Source organism: Perissodus microlepis, chromosome 9, assembly GCF_051167445.1.
Source record: "Perissodus microlepis isolate ML-2025 ecotype Zambia chromosome 9, ASM5116744v1, whole genome shotgun sequence".
Taxonomy (NCBI): Eukaryota; Metazoa; Chordata; class Actinopteri; order Cichliformes; family Cichlidae; genus Perissodus; species Perissodus microlepis.
In genome coordinates this window covers 13,835,032-13,854,307 of record NC_140469.1, presented here as the reverse complement: position 1 = coordinate 13,854,307, position 19,276 = coordinate 13,835,032, and the positions used below count along the sequence as shown (strand labels likewise).

Below are 19,276 nucleotides of genomic sequence, written 5' to 3'. Positions count from 1 at the left end.
ACCTCAAACACACTAGATTTTATGCCTCCCTACTCTTCTCCCAGACTCCAGAACCCACCTCAGTCCTCTCAAGGCTGCATTCATTCCTGCTGCTTGTGCAACTTTGACACAGCACTCTGTGAACAGCCAGTGTTTTGAGCAAAAACCTTGTGTTTTGAAGGTTGTCAGCAGAGATCTGCAGTGTTCCCCATGATTGTAGTTATACTTCTTTAACTGTCATACACAAAGTGAAAATAAAATACTGAGATACTGGATCGAGCTTTAAGCCATAACCATCAAATCAAAAAAAGAAGAAGTTTGAAATAATTCATTTTACATGTGAGAAATACAGAATTATAAAAACTTTAATTTAGATAAAAATTTGTGATGTAATACACAACACGATTCAATCTGATGTCTGGCTTTGTAACTTTTATGCTCTGAGTTATAAAATAATTGACACATTCACTGACGGTCAGTTATGTAATCAGGTGATGTAAAAATCTTTGTTGGTAAAAAAGTTGTGTTTGAGGCAGACAGGCAGTCCATTCACAACAGAATAAAAATAGAACAGCAACCTCCTTGCAACTAGGAAAGCCTCTAATTTCGATTGCATGGTGGAGATTCTACTCAATTCAACCAATTACAAGTAGTTTTGGTGACTAACAGGTCCCAGAGGTTGAGTGTCCTGTAGTAGCTGTGTCTATCTAGGCAATGATGTTCTGTATAATATTATGTAAGCTGTACCATAATTTAAGAAAAGACAGAAAGACAGATTTATTCTTCACAGAAGGGCTAGTGCTTGAGACAAAAGTTTTGGAGACAAAAGTTGGGTGTGAATCTAGTTTGCTGCTGAGCCTAATTTATGGACAGGGAGAAGCAGAATGAAAGATTCTGTTTCAAATCTATGAGGTTCTGGCTGGACTGACTGTAAGTAGTGAATATGAATTTCTGTGTAGACGGCTACAGATTTCAAACAGACAGCAACAGATCTATGATTTTCGAGATAACAGTTAATCACTGTATTATCACAATCAGGTCTCATATAATCGCCAAATCGACCCTTTTCAATTGGTAACAATGGAAAACTGATAGCAGTATTTTCGCTCTTTTGACAAAACAAGTCACCTGGAGGTCGGCAGCGGACTGTGCACGGTTGCACACCCGGTCTCCATCTTTGAAGCAACCATTTCAAAATCAACAGGGCTGCAAGTTTTGCAGTTTTGGTCATGCCAACGCCTCCAACCACTGTTTTCCATAGTGTGAGAGGGGCACAAACCACTGATTCTGTTTTTGGATTAAACTGCAATTTTAAACATGGTTAAAATAGTGTGTGTGTGTCTTGTGACATTTAAACTAACAACACATCTTCTTTTTTGCTGTATTTGATAGACACACTGAGGAAAAGACAGGAAAGCGGGGAAAGACATGCGGCAAAGGGCCGCAGGTTGGACTCAAACCTGTGCCGGCTGCTCTCAGCCGTATGACATGTGGTCACCTGCTCAGCGCACTGAGCCAGATCGGCACCCAAGTGTGTGTCTTCTTGACTTATATTCGTATCAAAGAGGAACTGAGATCTGTCTGTAGGCTAAACTGTTGCTCAACATTTTCTGTTTGCATCTCATGAAACGGTTTCCCATTTAGTACGTTCATGTTGTGCACTTTGATCCATATGAAGTCTGTATCTGAAATAGATAAAAGCAGCAGTTGACCTCTACGTTAGCCCGCACGGAGAACCGTAAAAAAAAAATCAAAGTTCACTAAGCTGTAGATGCTGACTTGATATGAGATGCAGCATAAGGTGAAGTTTGGGTCTGGAAGCCAACTAGATGATTCATCTGTCTGTGCTTGACCAGATGGGTTATATGCCAATACCAACAGATGGTAAGGATGACTGACTGCCCCGTCTCAGGTCATTAACGCGTACACTTTCAGGCACACACACACAATCACGCATATAAAATGCAGTACATGTACATACTCATTAGAAATACAAATAATGTACACTCACTGCTGGAGGGCAAAGCAGACAACACAGATAACAGCGCACCGCTACAGTAACAACTGGGCCTCACACGTGTCCTGCAGTATGGTTGAACACGGTGATGCTTTTCCACTGTAAATCCGTAACGTTTAGGATTTCAGTACGGTGGCCCTGAGAGGCCAAACAGACTGCCATTTAAGAAAACACCAGCAATAAGAAAAACGATGCAAAAGCACACAAAACACAATGGAAATAGGAAAAACGACAACTGAAATAGGAAAAAAGAGATTTCCAAAAGCACAAGGATAGTGTTTCTGGGGAGACAATAACCCGACAGACCAGCTGCAGGAACCAAAATACGCTAACAATTGCGCTGGGAGACACTTAAAAGAAGTGGAGGCTCTATCGGTTTTGTGAGGAAAGAAAAGATGAGAGGTAAGTGTGTTAGCCTAACAATTAGCCTAAAAATTCGTCATCAGTATTATATGAATCATGATAAAACACAACTAGCATGTTTTGGGTTCCTGCAACTGGTCCGTCGGGTTATTGTCTCCCTAGAAACACTTCCCTTGTGCTTTTTGAAATCTCTTTTTTTTCTTCCTATTTCTGTGTTTTTTCCCTTGTTTTCTTAAGATGCAGTCCGTTTGGCCCCTCAGGGCCACCGTATTTCAGGGTACAAGCACCTATTACTCAAGTTCTCAGAGCAAACTCATAGTTTGCCATCTAATTTAACTTTTCCACTTGCTACTTATTGCGACATATACTTCAGGTAAAGCTGTTGAGAGATTTTTCATTAAAGGACTAAGAATAGGCTCATTTAACAAGGAAAGCAATGCCACCTATCTTCGAAGGTCACACTTCTGAGTTGTCCCTAAGGGCACGTCTAAGATATTAATGTTTAAAACACTTGAACCTATATACAGCTCTGCAGAATGTTAAAGAGTGGCACACCAAGCATATATCTCTTCATCACTCACTTTTTTTCTCCCCCATTTCCACTGAGACCTGTATTTCATCTCATTTGTATAATTGAGCTGTCTGTGGCATGTAATTTTATGGTCTATGTGCTGTATATTCATGCTAAATGTAGCATTTGAATCTTCAGGTAATTAGTTTGTGTCTGTCATTTGAGACCTGCAAAGCCTTTATCAATCTCACTCTGTAATTAAGTTTTTTGTCATACATTTTCAGCATAAACTTTCAGTGCTCAGAGGTATATAAATGGCGAAGCAGTCTGGAGGGAGGTTGAAAAAAGAATAATTTCATTCTTTGTTTTCTTCCAAATAACGTCTATAAATCATCATTCCAATGTTGTTTGTAAATTTGCTAAAACCAGAAATGCAAAAAGAATTCTAATGGAAGCGCTTTGGGTGCAAGAGTCGACAAAGCTGGACAAAAAGCTGTAATTCTTTAATGCCTTCTAGGCTTCTTCAGGTTTACATCATCTTTTAATGAGAGACCAGAGAACAGATAACATTCTTGCCAAAAGCTCTGTCACACTTGAGGATAAATAAGATGGCAGCCTCCTTGCAAATAGGAAAATTGGTGATTGCATTGAAATTTAGTGCGCAACACCCTCGACCTCCTGGTGATTGGCAGGAGGCAACCTGTCTTCAAACCCTGTGGTTCGACTAACACTGAGTAATCGGTCTCATTGGTGAAGGTTTGCAAATAGTCACTAATTTAGAAATGCCGACAGATTCCCAGCATGTTGCAATCTGACTGAGTCAGTGTCTCTTTGCATCTCAGCAGGTTTCCAACTTGTTACATTCTGGTTATATTTCTATATAAAAGCAAAGGTTAAACTGGCATCCTGCAGAAAGTGTGGAGCAATTTCTTAATTTCTGCCAATATTTGTATGAAATCACAGGATGTTTAAGGTTATCGTTTATTTGATCAAGACAGCAACAAACTTTACATAAAATTTTACTGTGCATTGATATACAGGGGTTTGCTGCCAAAGTAATAACGGGGAATGAAAGTACAGAATATCCCAGCAGTAAAGTGTAGACATTATGTAAGTCCATTAGTTGTGTATGAACCTTCAATAACATTTTTCTGTTGAGCTTAAGTTATGGACAAGGAGAGGCAGAATGAGAATGCTTTGGAGCCTGGAATGGGGAGGCGTATATAAAATCATACCATCTGAATAAAACAAAGTTCAAAGTGCTGACTGGGACAAATAATGTTATTTGCAATGAACTGAGAAAGCAGTTAGGCCCCTTCACTTTTTCTCAATATACTGGGCTGTGAAATGGTTTTTAATGGCTGTAAATTTGATTAAAAATTTAAAAAGTGCACCCTGCTTTGGCACTCAAAATTGTTTGACTGATGGAAACACATGGACAGATATTTCACTCAGTTTCAAACGTTGATTGGCCTCAGTTACCGATGCCCTGGCACAAGAACAGTGAAGAATGGTGACAAAGCCCTTAATTAGTTTTGAACTATAATACTGTGTGTGTGTAAGCTTTCATTTGTGGTCAGTCATGAGGCCAAGCGTGTCTCATAGCAGGTGCGTGAGATCATAATAGCAGAATACATATGCTGCTTTGCTTCACTTGCTATCTTTTATTTTAATTCCCATCTATTAAAATGTCCAAACCCTTTTAACATCAATAAATGGAACTAATTTCTCTCTGTCTCCCTGTGACTGTATAGGCTTCCATTAAACTAGCCGTGGAAATGGGCTTCATTAATGCCAGAGCTAACACACACACACAAGCAGAGAGAGAGAGAGAAAGTCCACTCTAACTTGCTCCTGTGCGTACCACAAAAAAAAAAAGAAACAAACGCACACACAAAAGTGTATCTTTGTGCTTCCACACAGACACACAAGTACCTCCTTGCTAAAACTTTTCCTGACTGCTCAAGACATTAGTCATTTGCCTATGAAAACCCATTATATGGCAGCCAATCATCATTGCTCTTACTGAGACATAGCTCCATGCACAGTATGAGAAGCATCAATCATATGCGCGGGACCTATTCACGTGTGAAATTTTTAATATACATTTAATATGCCTTAATGGGCCAATGTATAATGTATGCTCCATGTTCCAGTGTCTTGGCCGGCACTATGGCAAACATACCTCAAAGTCATCTTCATTGTAAAGGTTGTTAATTTGGTCACTCAATATAAAAGAAGATGTCTCACTTTGTCTTGCGCCCACAAAGACACATGCGGTGATAACAAGGAAGACAAAGAGAGTACTGCGCCGTCCAAGTGACAGAAGAATCCATCTTTATTAATTGTGTTTGCCACACTTTCAGACCCCCGCACACAAACAGATGTGATGTCATGGGTCATTAAATCATGGTTTGTTTGTATGTTGGCAGCTCGGCGATGAAGGGACATTAGTGAGTGGCACCGGGTTGTTGATGAAGGGACCATAATGGGTGTGACACCAGGGAGAAAGAAGGGCAGGTGTTCTGTCATGTTCTGCACCCTCGACAGAACCAGGCCACTTCCTGTCTGCCGGAGGACGGGCTGTTAGAGATAATGACAGCGAAATATCCAGTGCGTGATGTTTAACTGTGGCATACTTGATATCTGTGGTATACTTGTCTAAATTCCTTTGTAGTTTTAAATCCAGCACTATCTCTAAAGCACAGCCCGCTGAGATAACATAGCTCCATTCTTTTATTTCCTTTAGTTTGAAAAATGAGCAGTCAATAGAGAGTTTATGAAGAATTATTAGTGCAATGATCATGCCGTCTTGCACTATAGATTAAATCCATTTTTACTTTTCCTCTCTAAAGGATATTATTTGCCCCAAAACCACTTTGGTGCTTTGTTACATTACAGCACAGATACCAATATTAGTTTCCTTTCTTAGTATGTTAATGTATTTTTCCTTAGGCGACAGAAAAAAAACATGAGAAGTTGGAAGTGACAGAAGCAATCTCTCAGATTTTTTTTTTTTTTTTTTTTCTTAAGGTTCTCAGTCATCCAGGTCATCGTAGTCAAAGGAGCTTGCAAAGAAAAGCGTCTGGACTTCTTTAAGTTACTTGAAGACGTTTCACCTCTCATCCGAGAAGCTTCTTCAGTTCTCTCAGATATAACATAATTGAGGAGGAGATTGCAAAGAAAAGCGTCTGGACTTCTTTAAGTTGCTTGAAGACGTTTCGCCTCTCATCCGAGAGTCTTCTTCAGTTCTAAGGTCAAATGGTGGGGAGTCCCAGATTTAAACCCCGTGGGAGTATCACAGAGGGACAAAGGACCCCCTGATGATCCTCTAATCGCCTGAGCCAAGGTGTGAAACTGGGTGTGGGTCCCAATCAGCCAGGGTTTCGGGTGAGCTCATTGTGAAACCTGGCCCCACCTTATCATGCAAATTCCTGAGGTCAGATGGCCCAGGATGTGAGTGGGTGTTAAGGCGTCTGAGGAGGGAACTCAAAACTGGATTATAGATGGCAGAGAGTTGGTGTCGTAAACCCCCGCCTCTGTTCAAAGATGGTCGCTCACAGTGGACATAGATGGCTTCTTTCACTCCTCTTTCAAACCATCTGTCCTCTCTGTCCAAAATGTGAACATTGGCATCCTGGAAAGAGTGACCTTTATCCTTAAGATGCAGATGGACTGCTGAGTCTTGTCCTGTGGAGGTGGCTCTTCTGTGTTGTGCCATGCGCTTGTGAAGTGGCTGTTTGGTCTCTCCAATGTAGAGGTCTGGGCATTCCTCGCTACACTGTACAGCATACACCACATTGTTAAGTTTGTGTTTTGGAGTTTTGTCTTTCGGGTGAACCAGTTTTTGTCTGAGCGTGTTGCTGGGTCTGAAATAATGTCATGCTTGGAGAAAACTCTCCTGAGTTTTTCTGATACACCGGCTACATAGGGGATGACAATGTTGTTGCGTCTGTCATTGTCATTCCCTATGTAGCATGATAAGGTGGGGCCAGGTTTCACAATGAGCTCACCCGAAACCCTGGCTGATTGGGACCCACACCCATTTTCACATCTTGGCTCAGGCGATTAGAGGATCATCAGGGGGTCCTTTTGTCCCTCTGTGGGGGGGATACTCCCACTAGGTTTAAATCTGGGACTCCCCACCATTTGACCTTAGAACTGAAGAAGACTCTCGGATGAGAGGCGAAACGTCTTCAAGCAACTTAAAGAAGTCCAGATGCTTTTCTTTGCAATCTCCTTTGACTACGATGACCTGGATGACTGAGAACCTTCACAGACATAATTGAGGAGTTCATTCTGTTTTGAATTGCTCAGTGGATAATACATTTAGAAAAGTGGAATGAAATTAAGGTTGCTTTTAAACTCGTAGATTGGTTCATTTGTTCTGCGTTAAAGAAAAAAAAAGATGCGCTTGCTTTTTACAGTTTTCTGCTTCATGTTCAGGTCACAATACAGACCTGGGGCATATTAAGCAAACAAAATCACTCCTTGGGTTCCTCCAAAAAGGTTGTACATGGGGCCACCAAACAGTTTTAGTGGTACACATGTGACAGATTGTAGGATATACTTTTAAAGTTGCTTTAACCTGTCAACAGGTGCTGCTGCTCTTGCAAGCTGCTTTGGAACCCCAACTTTTCCTTTCATGAAATACCCAGCCTTATCAAAGTCAAGTGCTCTACTTGTGTTTGGGTCTTGATGCCTAACACACAGCTATGCACATGGAAGACTGGGGGAATCTCAGAACAAAAGTACATAGCCCCCAAAAATGCGCATATGCAAATAAAAATCAGTATCGTATTACAGTATGATGGTTTGAATCAAATTCATTTAGCATTTTATTTAGGCCAGTATCACAAACCGGTCACACCATAAAGATAAAAATACATCAGATGTGCGTTTGTGAAATAAGGCAGTGGCAGATCTCAACAAGCTGACAAGAAGAGCCTGCTGGCTCGCAGGGATCATGGTGGCTAAAGCCACTGAATATCCTCTCATAATGACAGCTAAGCCTTAATGTAGTGAAAGCTTACACCATTAGAATACCATTTCCATTATCCATTTAACTTTTCTAAGTTTATCTTGAAGCCCACTGTGTTACAGCACCTCTGAATTTACCGAGTAAACAGCTGCATCACAGCTATACCGCGCAGTTGATCTGTGCTGATCTGACAGAAACTCGGTACACACTACAGGAGTCACATATCGCAGGTAAGATGCGGACAAAGTGAACTGGCCCAGGTTGCATGAAATGGGAAGTGGTCAATATCATAGTTCTGCACAATATGTGTGTATCTTCCAACTGACCCAAAGTCCCAATGGGAGAGGTGTGCCAACACTGATTAGAAGCACAGACAGGAAGAGAAACAGCAAGGATTAAAGTGCCTCTCGGTTTGTGTGTTTGTGTGTAGGTGTGAGTGTTCTGCTAGATCTGACACCTGATGTTTACCTGAGCAACAACCTAAACTACCGGGAGTTGACTGAAGGGAATAAAAGGATGAGTGCTTAGATGAAAAAGCTTTGAACGGAGTTCAGATGCATTTATCTCACCACACACATAGACATTAGCACAAAATGCGAGTGCGTTCACGCACAAAAACACACATATGCAGAGGCAGATAAAGAAAGATTCCAAAATAGAAAGACAATCAAGATAAAACAACAGGTTCTGTGAATGATTTGCACACTGCGAGAATAAGCAATGTGCTATTTTCAGACTCAAGTGCAAACCCAGAATGACAATGTGCTCAATTGTACTCTGCTATGCATGAAGTGTTTTCTCTTGCTCTCTCTGAAGATAGTTTTTAATTAAGACCTTATTCAAACCATCAGCAGCAAACAGTCAAAAAAGGGTTTGGTACTTTGCAAAAGTTTGACTGACAATGGATGTATTGTACAGTCAAAGACACACTGATAATGCTTAATTTCCACTGGGGTTCAGGATGAAGAAATGGCAAATGTTTCTTCCACATGAGGAAGCCAAAGATAATGATGAACAAAGGGCCCTTCCTGTCATACTGATTTTCGATGTTTGTGTGAGTTACCATTCATTTAATTTGTTATGGTTAAATAAAGCTCCCTATATACTGTGTTACTGCACCACAGTGTCACTTTTTTTTTTTGCTTGCTTTTAGGTGACTGTATAAAAACCCATTACTGACCCCTCGAGTTTCTTTCAGGTCCTATCAGCCTTAAACAAATATAGCTGTTGTGCTGAACTGCAGCTCCAGTGAATTGCACACATTGCACCTGCCACTTAAAATAGCCAATTCAGGTAGTAATTTAACCGTGAGTGTATAAAGGTAGCCAGCTATCAATCTAAGTTTCCTGGCACTTTGCTCGCTACTACTACACAAACCTTTCACTTTTCCTCTCTTTCATAAAGTAAGTGAATACATCAACAGTGATGACGGCGGCTGCCACTGGCTGGCTTTTTATGAGTCATTTCCACCTATTACAGAAATTGCCACAAGAAAGGCGGGATTGAGAAAGGCTGTAGGCCACAGGGCATACCTTAAAAATGTTGCTCCACATTGTGTCAATCACCTGCCACTTCTACAGGAAAATGCAATTCTCTGAAAGCTAATTCATTCATACTTGTTTGAATTTAAATGTTTCAATCTGGTTTCAGGCCGATTCAGCAGAAAAGACAAGGACAAGCGATCTTATTTGTTTTGGGTTGTTTTGTTCCATTCACCAGGCAATATTGGCACTACCCGCTTTATCCCTGCGTTGACGTTTCTATTACGGTTCACCTGACATAACAGTGCAATCTGTATCTTTCATTAGACAATCTTCATCTGCTAATATCATGTACAGCCTGGTGGCATTTGTTGTAAGCACAATGGGATCTCTATAATTTGAATATGTATCTATTCCAGTGTAAGTTCTGCTGGAGTACCATTAACTGCTAAAAATGTCATACTGCTTAACATCAAATAAAGAAACAAGCACACAAACTCTTCAGAAGTTACATACAGTGTCAAAAGAGGAATTGATTCAACCTTTCGTGAGCCCTTCACAAAGGTTATGCAGCCATTCTTCAGCAACCAGCTGTGAATTTTTGAGAAAATAAAATCCCTTCCTTTCCGCAGTCGACCTTGAGATGGTCATTATTGCTCATATTTCTTTTTCATTTAGTCTGCTGCAACAGCCGTCCTTGTGCTTCACTCAAAGGCCCATTTTAACCCTGCGGTGAATCCAAAAAGATCACGCCTGCTTTCCCCATCCTGTGTAGGCTCCTCTTGAGTTTAAAGTTCATTTTACAACCTTACAGATGACTCACACCGTGTGATTTAGCTCCTGGATACTCTGTTGACCTTTTAGTTTCTCTTTAATCAGAGTACACCTCTGTGCCTCTCTACGGAGCCCTGCTGTCTGTTCCAAAATACTGTGGATTAGCCTGAAATTACCTACATTGCTGCTACAAACTTAATCATGCTGTTTTCTGAATATAATAGCGCAGCCTTCTTCAATATAAATCAATAACAAATATTAAACTAAATAAAAAGTTGACTAACACCACTTGTGGCTGCCATATGTTGGATAAGAGCTGTAATAATTATTTCCTTTATCAATTATTTGGAAAATGAATTTTCTCGACAAGCTGGTGTAAAATGTGAGAAAATAGTGAAATATCAATGATATCAGTGATGCGTTCCCAATGTTTTTTCCCCCTATAAATGTAGTTTATGGGGAGAAAAAAAACTATTTACTTATTTCCAATTAATTTTCTGTGTATCTGCTTATCTGTACTCATTAACTGAACTTTCAACACCTTGAAGACCCCCAGTGCCTCACGCACACAGTCCATTCAGCCACTTTTATGTCAGCAGTTATGAGTTTGATTTTTGGACCAAGTAAATACTCATTCGTGATGTTGGAATGGTTTTCCAGCTGTCTGTCACCCACATGAGTAAAGGCAGCTGTTTTGGCGCCATCCACGTGCTCCACACCAAAGTACATTAATTGTATTTTAAATGACACGACACTTACTGTCTCCTTGACAACAGAGTGGTCCAACAGTTAGCTTGGCCTCAGAGCCTGACCTGTTGGTGTCGCCCACCACGACCTGGCTGACTGGCAGGTGTTCTTGATAGACCAGGAGACCAGAATCTTCTCTCCTATAGGATGATTTGGGAAAAAATCATAGAGGTTAAGGAATTATGGTCTTTTCACCTTGCTATATCTTTTGCTGTGAAAGAAACATTTTTCTATTCAGTTCAATTTAGAGTTTATTAAGAGCACAATAAAAACAAACAAACAATGAAATAACTGCGGAAATATCTGCCAGACACTATTCACAAATGTGTCAATATGATTTTCCATAAACAATTCCTTAGCGTTGAGGTGACACATCTCAGGTAAGTGATTTTGAGTATGAAATGAAGAAGGGAAAGCTAAATATAAAAAGAAATCTATTCAGAAAAACATCAGATAGGGTAAATTGTATAAAGTACATAATAATCTCACAAAGGTATTGCAGTTGTTTATACACATAGGAGTATTCATACATGTACCCACATGGCAAAATTGGTATGGCCCAGAAAGTAACATGATGAAACTCTGTTCGGACAGTGAATGGACTGATTCTTATATAGCGCTTTTCTACTCTCCCAGATTACTCAAAGTGCTCTTGAGTACAGCGTGCCACATTCACTGAATCACACACTTTCTCTAAACAGATTGCTTCCTAACCACATTCATACTCTTGACATGCAGACTGGATGAGCCAGGGGTTGAACCACTAACTTTCCGATCAGTAGGTGACCTGCTCTACCTCCTGAGCTACCACCACCCACTGGCAAACGTGAGTAAACCGTTACTAGGTTTTGGATAAAGTGTACACTCACAAACCTGGATAAGAAATGTTGACTACCATAGCAGGATAGTATTGCAACATGGCATTTGGGTCTTCTATCTAACATAGGAAAATAGAAACATAAATAGTGCCATCATTGCCAGACCTGGCCCACATTTGGTTGACATACACCCTGCCATGACACCAGTCAGTCAGAAGTACCAGCTTGATGCCGGATCTGGGGAAGACCTATTTTCTATGAGCCTGGGCCACATAAACCAAACCACAATCGGGCCAGATGTGGCATGCCATCACATAAGCAGTGCCATGTACTCCAGACTTGGCCCATATCTGGATGACATACCACTTACCATGCCAGAAGTCAGCCAGCAGTGCCGGCTTGACACCAGATCCAGGCCAGACCTGTCTGCTATGTGGGTAGGACAACATGAGTGGGCATTTGCAAGTCTATAGTTGGGGGAGGTGTTATCCACAGGCATGAAGATTTTCTTTTGTTTATGCTGTTAGATGCTGTACCAGCTGTAGTACTGGTTACTACTTAAAGAATACTTTTAACTGAGCCTATTAGTAAACTTCCAAACAGTATCAAGACTGTCACTTTGGTCTTTTTTACATGTAGCACACATGACATAGTCACTTTCAGATATGTTCACACCTCAGTACACGTTATGTGGTTTAGACAAGGAAGCGTAAGGGAGGCTGCATACAAGGAGTTGACTCACAGAGTGTGAATTCACCAGAGAATTACCTGCTCTATTTTCACATCGGTGCAATGAGACATCACACAGGCTCTGTGTTAGATAGGTAGCAGGTTAAACACCATTTAAGGTCTGATCCGATTACCTCTAATGAATCAAGTCTCACTTTTAATTTGAGTAGGTTTACATCAGTGTAGTAACAACTGCACAGGTGTGCCGTGTTTAACACAGATCAATTTCAAGATTCACCCTTTAGACATCGATAGATGTCTTTAGATCTAGCCAGGTGATCCTCTTTGAGGACCGTCTGCAGACACCTTCAGCTCTTTCTTCTTGTCTTTAGCCAGTCTGCTCAGTCACAATAAAGTCATGTCACCTCAGGACTTAGTTGCTGAAACTGAGCATGTCTGTATCTATATTCACCCTGTTGCTATAGTAAAATTATCAACAAATTCAAGTGCCCTAGTTCCATTAATGCCCTGCATGTTGTGCATTAGGTTTTGCTGTTTTCACCACATATTCTCTTTCAATTGCTTTGATAGAGGATAATCTTTCCTTCATAGAAGTCTGTTCAGTTTTTTCCGAGTGTTTTTGCAAACTGCAACCCAGCCAACCCAGCCTTTCTCTTCTTCAGGCTTCTGAGCTGTTTGCTTTTTTCCCTCTAAGACTCTGCTTATGCCCATGCGTGTTTAATGATGTGAAAATGTGCACACCTACATGCCAGACACCACTGTAGACTTCCTGTACAATATTAGAGGGTTTTTTTTGTAATGCTTCCTCGCCAGCAAACAGAAGTGGCTGCAGGGATTATGTTTTCATGTTTTCCGTCTGTCTTTGATACCATATTTTAATTTCATTTCTGTGCTGACCAATGCATTCTGGAACTCTAATGAGAACTCTAATTAAAGACAGTGTGCAGGGACGTGTGCATCTGAGTAAGCATGTGTGGATAGACACTTGCGCATTTCTATGTGCTGCCAAAAGTATGGGTAATGAGTGCAAACAGTTGGTAAAATTTCAAAGCTAACTTAGACAAACAATAAGACACTGATGCGTACAATATTAACAGAGAGAACAAGGCACTGTAAAATTTATTTGTAATCTCATCAGTTTTCGAGATGAGGAGGGAGACATGAAAGCAAATTAAATCTCTTCTTCTTGCTAATGCTCAGTAATTACTCTCAAAGAGAAGGCGCATGCATACACACACTCACAAACAGCGATGCAACAGCTTTTAATGAGAATATCCATCAGCTGGCTAAAAGAGCTTTAAAACGCAAACTGTTGGTTCCGGATGTAAGCACCCCTCTTAAATAAACACATCACTGATAGTGACTGAATGATGAATGCATTCATCATTCAGTCACTATCAGCCTTTGAAGTTTGACACATCGCCACACTGTCCAGTTAAAGCGGATTCTGCACTGTCAGCTTAATGCAATCGCTACATTAGCATAAGTGACGAATTTAGTGCTATCAAAAATGTAATAAATAAATAAAAATGTAAATAATCCGTGGGTTTTTCATTTTTGGGTTCAGCTTATGCGGTAAGAAAAATAAAAAGAATCGACGGTCTGTCAGGAAAGAGATTGTTTGTAGGAAGCCTTGTGAATGTCTACCAAAATGAACTTCTCTACTACCAAACATGCACTTATTAAACATAACAAGCAGTTAATAGACAAACTGACCTTTACAATTTCATATAAACCTATAAACTAAATTATTTTAGAAGCAGTTAAATGTCTGAGGTATGTCTGAGGAATTCATCTGCCCTGGTGAGAAAATCTGTGGGTGAGTTAATGGAATAACAAACACTCCTCTTCCTTACTGAAGTGCCAGTGAGCGTGGTATGTATGTACATAACCCTGTGAAACTTCCTTGTTTTTATAGCAAAAGCCTAGTGATAATAAGTGACAGAATCATTTTTATCTAGGTTGGCAAAAAAAAGTCACCACTGAATTCTCCACTTATTAGTAACTGTAGCGTTAGCTTTCCACTCTACGACACATGCATTCAGCTTATTATCATAAAAGTAGTATCCTGGTTATTAGAAAGATTAAAGTAGTTTGCAGTGGGTAAAAATGAAGACTTTAGCTGCACAAGATGGTCTCCAAGAAGCTTGATGGATAAAAGCTAATGCATAATGCATGAAAAAGGCTTTCCCATGACACATGTAGTATTCATGTAATACAAAAAAAGAGCTACTTAGTAGCTTGAAAACTACTTAGAAATGGCTCTCTAATTGCAAAACTGAAACAGTGAACTTTAAAGTCTGACTCACCATTGTTTGACATCAGCATCACAGTTGCAGTCGTACTTGGGGTCGGTGCAGTTCCTGTCGATGCCACAGGCACATTTCTGGATGCCAGGCCCCGATCCACCCCAGTAGAAGTGTTTCTCGTTCCCTCTGCCAACCCACCACGTGTAGGGTGTCCCGTCTGGGGATAGAAGACAAACATCCAGAAAAGAAGCCTATAGGTTATTTCCGAAATGGAGAACATGTCAATGTGACCCTCACAGAGAAGTGCACAAAACAGATGAAAACATCTTTTTCTAAAGGCGATAAAGTTGTGCTGCTAGAGTTACAGGTGATTGATTGTTCAAAATTTTAACTGTTTGAGGCTCTTTTTTTGCGTCCATGTGAATTATAGAGACAATTGGCAGCTGCACGGTGAATATAACTCATTTGCTCAACATGTTTTATGCAGCTGGATGGTAAATGCCTTTGAGACCGGAAGGCACACTTAGACACACATCACACCTGTGCTTTTACAGATCTATTAAAACAGCTTCAGCGCCGTTGCATACATTTATCTTTTCTATGCACAAACCACTGCGTGTAATTGTTTGAGTGAGTGTCGGTACTTCAAAACCACATCTGTGGACACACAAACACCTCTCTGTGTTTGTATGTGCCCGTTCGTGTGTGTGGGTTCATGTATGTGTGATTTTTAATGAGTGGATAAAAGGTGAAGGATCGCTGCTTTTCAATAAGAAATGTAATATTGTTTTCTTTTCCACGGATAATGTATTCTGGCATGGGACAGTAACTAGGCAGAGAGATAGGTGTAAATATTTCGGTGGCTGGCAATATATCACAATAACAGCAAGAGACAATGAAACAATATTACGTTTCCCTCTTTATTCCGGGAAAATAAGCCGCATTGTCAATATCATTTTGTCAAATTTCTTTAGAGACAATGAAATCTCCCGAGCCCCATTTTTTACAGAAGGGAATTGAAGCAGACTTTTGATGCAGCACAATTGCATTGAGAGGTGTGATATACTGAATTATTACCTTTTTTTATTTGGGGTGGGACTAGGGGCTAAACTCCAGGAAGAAGAAACAGACGTGTTTCTATTGTGTGTCTAAATGGTTACGTGTTTGGCTTTGGTGACCTGTGGGGTTACTGCCTTCATAAAGAGAATTAGCCTCATCTCTCTTCAAGCTACTGTTCATACAAGCCATTGTCAACAGGATTAACAGTGCCTCCTCAAGAGACTTCACAATCCTCTCAATTCACGTGTGTGTTTGTCTGTGTGTGTATTGTCGTATTTTTATACAATAGAGAGGCCAAGTTTGAATTTAAGTCAAAGTTAGACCTCATAGTCTCACATTTAAGTCAGTGGTTATCACAGATGGCACCCATCTAGCAAACAACCCAGTACTAGTATCAAGTACTGCTTTCAAACACATAGACTTTTTGTTGTTGTTGCTTTTGTTCACAGTATCAGTAACTTAAAATTTGAAACCAAAAAGAAGGTATAGTGTCATAAAAACAAGAAAACACAAATATATATTTTTAATTGTCTAAAACCTGTTTCATACTAAAAGTTGTACTGTTATTTATCAGGCCAATAAAAAACTGAATTCACATTTTTATACCTAAATTTGAGCAGTCAGAAACTGATAAAGCCTAATGTTCATCCACTACTTTTCTTCAGGTTCTTCAACTTTTCTTTTTAGAAATGCAAGTAACTGTAACTGTAATTTGGCATCTTAATCAAACAATAATATTGTACCTTATTATTTTCTCAGCTTTTTTCATAAAACTGTTAATTTTAAATTTTGTGGATAACAACAATAATTATATTTTATCACTAAAAACACAATTTCAGTTAAAGAGCTTGCACACACTAGTGGATGAACCAACACACACACACACAAATAAAAAATGTATTTTGGTAATTATCAGTGCTATTATTTTAGGGCAGCCAAGGCATAAACCTAACACACATTCATTTGTGTTAAAGATTTTCTTCTGTGTAAAATAACTATCGAATTACTTTTTCTGTAATGAAATGTAACCACGATTTTCTGAACTAAGGGTCTAGGCTCAATTGCTGGATCCTGAACATGTCCCAGCACCTTTGTCTCATTATGAAACAGACCTACTATTCACAGACTTGACTCTGATAACAGCCGTACATAACGCACATAATCATTTTGGGGTCTTTGTGGTTATATTCCGACATTGTTACACCTCAATTAGGTAGTTGTTTTATTTAATTAGACCTGCTTTCAGCATTGTTGTTTTACATATTATTTCCCTGAGATATCTGAATTTGCTACATGCACATCCTCATTCATCAACTGATTCCCCAGCAATATTTTCCCAGTGGATATATTTTAGAACACAACAACGCCGGCAATAACATCAGCTCATGACGCTTCACAAAGTGCTTCTTCAGCTGATGTGTGACTTTTTGACAAAGCATCATTTCCCCCAGGTCAGCATGTAGAAACCTGTGAGGGAGTTTTGCTGTTGACAGACACATTAGCTTCTAATATGACAGGGTAGGTAGGTTTTTTTTTTTTTTTTTAAATCTTAGGCCAATTGTTCTCTGTAAATAAAAACCTTCTTAATGAATATTTTGTATTTCAATTATTTCTTATTTAAGTTTAGATTTAATTTATAAAATATTTTCTGTTCTCACATTATAAGAAAATAAAATCTGGGTCTTTATAAAACTGCGTGATTTTTGTGTCCCTTTGCACATTACCACATTTCAAAACCAATTAAAATAGATAACTTGTTTTGTAAATGCACTCTCTGCTGGTTTATTTGATCTCTTTCCAGCACACACACGCCATGATAATGGTTGTATTTCTTGTACAATGCATAAACAATCAACCATGGACAATCTATAGTTAATACTGGTGGTGCTGAGGTAAGTGGTGGGTGATGGGGACGCAAATCAAAATTTTAAGGCCCCATAAAACCTTGGGCAGACTACTTTAAACACATAATTAAAGGGATGTTCCTTCTAGCTCTTGTATAACTGCAGAGTAAAAGTAGTTAAGCATTAGGAAAAACTTATGACTGCATGAACAAAGGAACTGCTGTATTCAATAACAATGTGATCGCAATCCTCTTTCAGCACAAAAAAGACATCACAGGAGAAAAAGCATCTCGGGCCTATGCCTAATGTAGGCTTGGGCTCTATAAACACCAAACACACATAAATACACACATGTACTGACTGCTAATTTATCACTGTAAGTAAGGACTTAAAATTACCGTTATTGTGCTGATAATGGAAGGTTAGCCAGTAATTATGTCTGATTATGCACAGTATGGCTGTGCTGTGGGTGCTGCATTTAAAGCTTGGTTCAGAATAGTGATTTTTCTTTTCTGACTCGCTATTCTGCTGAGGTCACACACACACACACACACACACACACACACACGCACACACACACGCACACACAGACAGAGCAGGGAACTTGAGGTTATATTTCACTGAAGTCGATGACAAAAATGCTTCATCCACAAGTGAAATAAAAGTGACTGTAAGCGAGGAGGAGTATGTTCACAAACTCCTGTCGAAGTAGCAGAACATGAACTTACAGAGATGTGTTGTTTTGTAGTAAATTGCTGTTCATTGTACATCCATTTTTTTTTTAAGAGACTTATGCTTATAGCAAATTGTTCAGAATGAATACTGAATGCAGGCCATGGGTAGGGCTTAGAGTAGGCTGAAATGACCTGGAGTTAATGTAATTAACGAGTGATTAAATCTGACACATCCATATTACTACTGGATGAGTTAATTTGTTTTGCATGCTGGAGCCTAGTGCTGCTTCCAGTGACGGCATGAAGATACAACCTCAGTAATAAAAGAATGATGACCTATGATGTATTCATGGTGCAGAATTACTTATAAATAAGGCACATAATAATCTGTTTTAGTTTTCTTTGCATAGAGATTCTGATCAGGTGATCTGTGCTCCTCTTCTGATATTCACTGCTCTTTATGGATTTAGCCAGCTGAATTCAGTAAGATATAAGCAGATGCTACCCAAACAGCATAGCTGATTTCCAACCCCTACTCACTATAAAGCTAGCATAAAAGGTAGAACTCAGTGACTGAAACTAATCTGCATCATCATCTTATATATGAGCTGATGTCTGCTGCCCTTGATGTAACCTAGTAACAGTACCCTAGGTGTAACCAGTTCAGCATAGTACATCATTTTAAACATTATCAAAATACTGCAAACTGACCAGTTTTGCCTGGACTAAACAGCCTGGTATTTTTATGCAACCTGGGAAAAAGACTAAACTAATTTACCTTAATAAGTTTTGCAACAAACTTCCATAAAACATTATTTAGCGAGCATAATGTAAGGGAGTCCGGGGATTATAGTAAAAATATTTTTTGTTCCAGCACTTATATCTCACATAATATTTGTAAGAGTTCTTAAATTTTGACATGAAATAAAAAATAATGTTACAAAATTCCAGTTTCTGCAGTATCAGTACCAATCAAAATATACACTTGAATTAAAAAAAAAGTTCTTAGCTGTGATTTTGCATAAAATATGAGTACTTCTTCATAAAGTTCTACAACAGGGGTGGTGGGTGGTGTCCTGCAGGATTTAG

The 19,276-nt window shown here is 39.5% G+C and overlaps 1 protein-coding gene across 2 annotated transcripts in view; it reads right to left on the bottom strand.

Annotated features, from left to right (window-relative positions):
- The window catches only part of cntnap2a (contactin associated protein 2a), a 390,635-nt gene that overhangs the window by 55,313 nt on the left and 316,046 nt on the right, over positions 1–19,276 (bottom strand). For both annotated transcript variants that reach the window (XM_084939110.1, XM_084939109.1), the window contains exons 16-17: positions 14,671–14,827; positions 10,866–10,993 (exon numbers count right to left, since the gene is read on the bottom strand). In XM_084939110.1, the coding sequence (XP_084795236.1) occupies positions 10,866–10,993; positions 14,671–14,827 (285 nt within the window). The remainder of the gene's footprint in view (positions 1–10,865; positions 10,994–14,670; positions 14,828–19,276) is intronic.